Genomic DNA, 5,638 nt, shown 5'->3' with positions numbered 1-5,638 from the left:
GCTTATGGGAGAGTTTCTTTTTAGCTTTGTATGGCCCAAAATTTTGCTTTTAAGCCAAAATATTAAGGATTGGCAATCAAAATAATGTTGCAAATCATTATTTGTGATGTGGCAACCTTGTCAAGGCATCGGACGATGGGAGTCTAGGACTGTCAGACGGGAATTCCCCACCTCCCAAGCAAATTTGGAATGATGACGTCAACACACACCGAATTCCAAGACTACGACAATCAAAATTAAAGGAAATGTTTATCTATTTAAATTTAATCTTTCTACACTACATTTTTCTTCATCATCATTAGTATACTATTATGTTGTTACTCTATAATATTATTAATATAGTATATCATTATTCTTATGCGTTTTGAAAAATTTATAGTTTATAATTCACATTAATATTAGCGTTAGTACTGTTATTCTTAATATACTGATGTCATTATTATTATTATCATCATCATCTTCCTTATTGTCATCCGCATCCTCATTATATTCCCAATTATAAGGAGGATGTTGATGATGATGAGGAAGAAAATGATGCTGATAAGGATGGTGAGGATAATGATAATAAGGAGAAGAATTAGGATGATGATGATTATGATTGATGATAATGGTCGTTGATGAGGGTGATCGTGATAATGATGAGGATGATTGATGAGAATGATGTTGATGAGGTTAATGATGACGAATGATGAGAAACATCAAGTNNNATCCTCATCTTCATTCTTGTCGTCCTCATCCTCTTCATTATCATCCTCATGATGAGGATGATGATTGATAATGATGATTAATAAGGATGATGATGATGTGGTCGATGATGAGGACAAGGATGATGATGTATGATGATGATAGATGATGATTGTAATGAGGATGATGATGAGGATGATAATGACAATGATGATGATAATGAGGACTATGATGATGAATGAGTGATGAAGATAAGTAGGATAAGGATGAGGTTGATGATAATAAGGATGATGATGGATGAGGATGATTAGTAGGATGAAGGTGATGGTGATGATGTTAACAATGATTGGTGAGGATGGTGATGAGGGTGACGATGATGGATTAGGATCAATGCCATGGCCAGGATTTTCAAACGGTGTGGGACAATATCAGAGCGGACCCACTTTACGTGTAAATTCAAACAATGTGGACCCATTTTACGCAAAAATATGAAATATCTGGACCCATTTTCTTAAATTTTACCCATATTTAACTAAATATAAGGTATCTGGATCCATTTTATGCATAACATTACATAATTTGGACCCTTTTTTAAAATGTGGACCATTTTTTATGGACCCATTGGAAAAATGGTGTGGGACTGCCCCAACCAATAGCTGGCTATGCCATTGATGATGATGAGGATGATGGATGAGGATGAATATGATGATGAGGATGATGAAGATGAAGAAAATGATGAAGAATGAGGAGGATGAAGATTATGAGGATGATGATAACGACGATAGATGATTGATAAGGACGTGATGAGGACGATGACGATGGATGAGTATGATGTGATGATGATGATTACAACGATCGATGATAGTAAGGATGATTATAATGATTAGACAACAATGAGAATGATGATGACGATGACAGATAGGATGAGGATGATGTTGACGGATGATGATAATACTGTAATAATATCAATAGTGGTAATAAAAATATTATAAATAATATTATTATATAACAGTAGTAACAATGTAATTCATTCTAATATTAAAATATAATTTTGAAATAACAGAAATACAATACAGTAATGTATAAATAATATTATTGATTTCAACAATAATAAATAAGCATAATACTACTATTAAAATAAGAATATTTATATATATTCTATATGTGATTGCTTTGATGAGATTGTATTTTGTACAATAGTAATAATAATAGTAATAATAATAATAATAATAATAATAATAATAATAATAATAATAATAATAATATAATAATCTTACAAAAATAACCATTTTCTCTGCCAAGATGAACGCAATCTTGGAAATTGGCATTATAATCATTTCAATTAAAATTGATAAAGACAGTAAAGAGTAACTAGTTAACTAAGTTTATTGTCAGTTTTCACATTTATAGCAAAACTATAGGTGAATAATATAATGCCATATTTTTTTTTTTCAATTTACCCCGATCCGAGTCCATAAATTGAATTGTTGGGTCAAAATAGGATATTTTATGTCAAAATTTCAAAGTGCTATAAAAAAAATTGCCCAAGCTCTAAGAATGGGGATTTTTTTTTCTGAGACATTATATGATATACTGATTCAGAAAAACCAAAAATAAATTTTCCTTTACTTTTTTCCCGCTAATTTCCTACTGCACCCAGGCTATTAGGCAGGGTAAGAGAGGTGGCAAAAACTGATAATATCCGCAATACTAAGAATGGTTCATGTTCTTATTTTTACTCAAATGATATTTTGTATCGAAAGTTCTCTTCAACAGGAAAATTGGTATTCAGCAATGAACAGGTAGTGGTACCAAGCATTTTCAGAAATGATGTTATGAAAATGGCGCATGAATCTTTGTTAGGTGGTCATCAGGGTAGAAGAAAGACAGCAGACCGCATCTTAACCAGTTTCTTTTGGCCAGGAATCCATGGGGATATCAGACGCTTCTGTCAATCATGCGATGTCTGTCAAAGAACTACACATAAGGGACGGGTTACGAAAGTACCGTTGGGTAAGATGCCGGTTATTGAAGTTCCATTCGAGCGCATTGCGGTTGACATTGTGGGACCTATCCAACCAATTACTGAGAGGAAGAATAGGTACATATTAACAATTATTGATTACGCCACTAGGTACCCGGAGGCAATTCCCTTACCGAATATAGAAGCGGAACGGGTGGCTGAAGCCCTGATGCAAGTGTTTAGTCGAGTTGGGATACCTAAATCCATTTTCACAGACCAAGGTTCACAATTTACCTCTGATTTAATGAAACAGGTAAGCCGGTTGCTATCAATGGAACAGCTCACAACTACACCATATCACCCAGCCGCAAATGGTCTTGTAGAGAGGTTTAATGGTACTCTAAAACTCATGTTAAAGAGGATTTGCAGTGAAAAACTACGGGATTGGGATAGATACATTGAACTGCTACTTTTTGCAGTAAGGGAGACACCTCAAGAAAGTTTAGGTTTCTCACCCTTTGAATTGTTGTATGGTAGGCATGTCAGAGGGCCAATGGCAATTCTAAAGGAATTATGGACGGGAGGAGTACAGACGGGTGAAACAAAGACAACGTACCAGTATGTACTAGATTTGCGAAATCGTTTAGAAGAGACATGTCAAGCAGCCAGGGAAGCCTTGAAGGTATCTGCAAAACGTTACAAGACTTACTATGATCGTAAATCCAGAAGTCGTAAGTTATGTGTTGGAGACAATGTTCTATTGCTATTACCAACTGATCACAATAAGCTTCTTTTGCAGAGGAAGGGGCCGTTTAAAGTAACAAAAGTTGTAAATGAGTTTGATTATGAAATAGATTTGAATGGTAAATGCAAAATTTTTCACATTAACCTTCTCAAGCAGTATTTTAGCAAGTGCTCAAATTCAGAACCATCAGGCCAGAAGAGTTATGATAAACTTGATGTTGGATGCACTGCTGTGGTAGAAGATGACGATGGGGAATCTTCAGATGGGACAGAAATGTTATCAAACTCTACTTTACTGCAACCATATCCGCTACAAGCAAAAGAGAGCATTGAAGATGTGGTAATAAATGAAAGCTTAACTACTTTGAAGAAACTAGATGTAATGCAAGTATTGAAGGGGTTTAAAGACATTTTAACCGATTTACCAGGACAAACGACTTTAGGGCAGCATGATATAAAGTTAAAGTCATCTGAGTTACCAAAGGGTAGGCCATATCCAATTCCGCATACTCTTAGGGAGACTGTAAACGATGAAGTTAAAACTATGTTATCATTAGATGTAATTGAACCATCGATCAGTCCATTTGCTTCACCCATTGTGTTAGTGAAGAAACCTGATGGGTCAAATAGATTTTGTGTTGATTTTAGACGTCTAAACGAGAACACTGTGTTCGATGCAGAACCGATACCAGATATGGATGAATTGTTTGCAAAGATAAGAAAGGGTAAATATTTCACCAAGATTGATTTGTCAAAAGGGTATTGGCAAGTACCTATGGTTGATGAAGCGAAACCGCTTACAGCATTCATTACTCCCAACGGTATTTTTCAATTTAAAGTAATGCCTTTTGGATTAATAAATGCACCCGACTCTTTCAGCAGGATTATGCGTTCTTTGTTAAGGGGGATGGATGGTGTAGTAAACTACATTGATGACATATTAATCTATTCCACAACTTGGGAGGAACATGTAAGGTCTATTGAAGAGTTATTTTGCAGGTTACGGGGTGCCGGATTGACTGCTAGACCAAGTAAATGTTTTGTGGGACAACATCAGGTTGCATTTCTCGGTTATGTGGTCGAAAATGGTATGTTACTTCCAAGGGCCAAGAAAATAGAAAGCATTTTATGTATTAGTCCTCCAACAACAAAGAAACAACTTAGGTCGTTTTTAGGAGTAACAAATTATTACAGGAAGTTTGTGCCGAATTACGCAACAATCGCAACACCCCTTACTGATTTAACAAGGAATAAGGAACCGGAAAAGTTACGTTGGGAGCAACAACACGAAAATGCCTTTAGGTTACTGAAGGAGAGATTAACTAACTACCCTATTTTACATCTTCCTACGAAAGTGTTAGTGTTTTGATATATTTTTCTGGGTGCCAGTAATAGGGTTCTGCTACAAGAAAGAAGTAACGAAAAATTCCCGATTGCGTATGCCAGTCGAAAACTCATTTCAAGGGAGAAGAACTTCTCGACGATCGAAAAGGAATGTTTAGCGATTGTGTGGGGGATTAAGAAATTTGAAACTTTCTTATATGGGCGTGAATTTGTCTTAGAAACAGATCACCAACCGTTAACTTATCTAAAAACAAGTAAAGTTGCAAATAGTAGATTAATGAGGTGGGCTCTTGCCTTGCAACCTTATACATTCGTCATTAGAACCATAAAGGGAAATGATAACGTTGGTGCAGATCTACTCAGCAGATTGTAGATGGGTTTAAATGTAAATGTTAACATGTAATAGGGTTTACATTGGAAATAAAAGTGATTTGAAATACGAAAGTGTTAGTGTTTTGATTTATTTTTCTGGATGCCAAAGTATTATAATACTTTGCTTGAGGAAGGGAGAAAATGTGAATGTGAGTGTGTCGTCCTGGACATGACGTTAAAAGGTATCCAAATAGAAGTGTTTTGTTCGTTTTGAGGGAAGCTGAATGTTTAGTTGAAAAGCAAATTCTGAATTTAGTTCGATCGAAGGTTGCAAGAAATTGGTTGTTTTGATTGTTAGTTGTGATTAGTTTTAAAAAAAAACTTTGTTTAAAAGAATGTATTTGGTTGAAAGGTGTAGAAGAAATGTGTTCGATGTGGAAGGATTGGTGAGTAAGGGAATGTTGTGGGAAAGAGAAACCTATATTATTTTTTGTATGAAAAATGTTATTTGTGACAAAATTAATAAATATGGAAATGGTGTTATATTTATTGTATGTTTAAACAAGGAAATGCTAATTTGAGAAGAAATGT

The 5,638-nt window shown here is 34.9% G+C and overlaps 1 protein-coding gene across 1 annotated transcript; it reads left to right on the top strand.

Annotated features, from left to right (window-relative positions):
* Positions 1-2,525: 2,525 nt before the first annotated feature.
* LOC117102234 (uncharacterized protein K02A2.6-like) lies at positions 2,526-4,760 on the top strand. The gene has a single exon (XM_033242456.1). The coding sequence runs from the start codon at positions 2,526-2,528 to the stop codon at positions 4,758-4,760; it is 2,235 nt and encodes a 744-aa protein (XP_033098347.1).
* Positions 4,761-5,638: the final 878 nt, after the last annotated feature.

This window comes from Anneissia japonica, unplaced genomic scaffold (assembly GCF_011630105.1).
Source record: "Anneissia japonica isolate Jap-2015-1 unplaced genomic scaffold, ASM1163010v1 scaffold20183_len5598_cov99, whole genome shotgun sequence".
Lineage (NCBI taxonomy): Eukaryota > Metazoa > Echinodermata > Crinoidea > Comatulida > Comatulidae > Anneissia > Anneissia japonica.
This window is presented reverse-complemented; position numbering and strand designations above follow the sequence as displayed.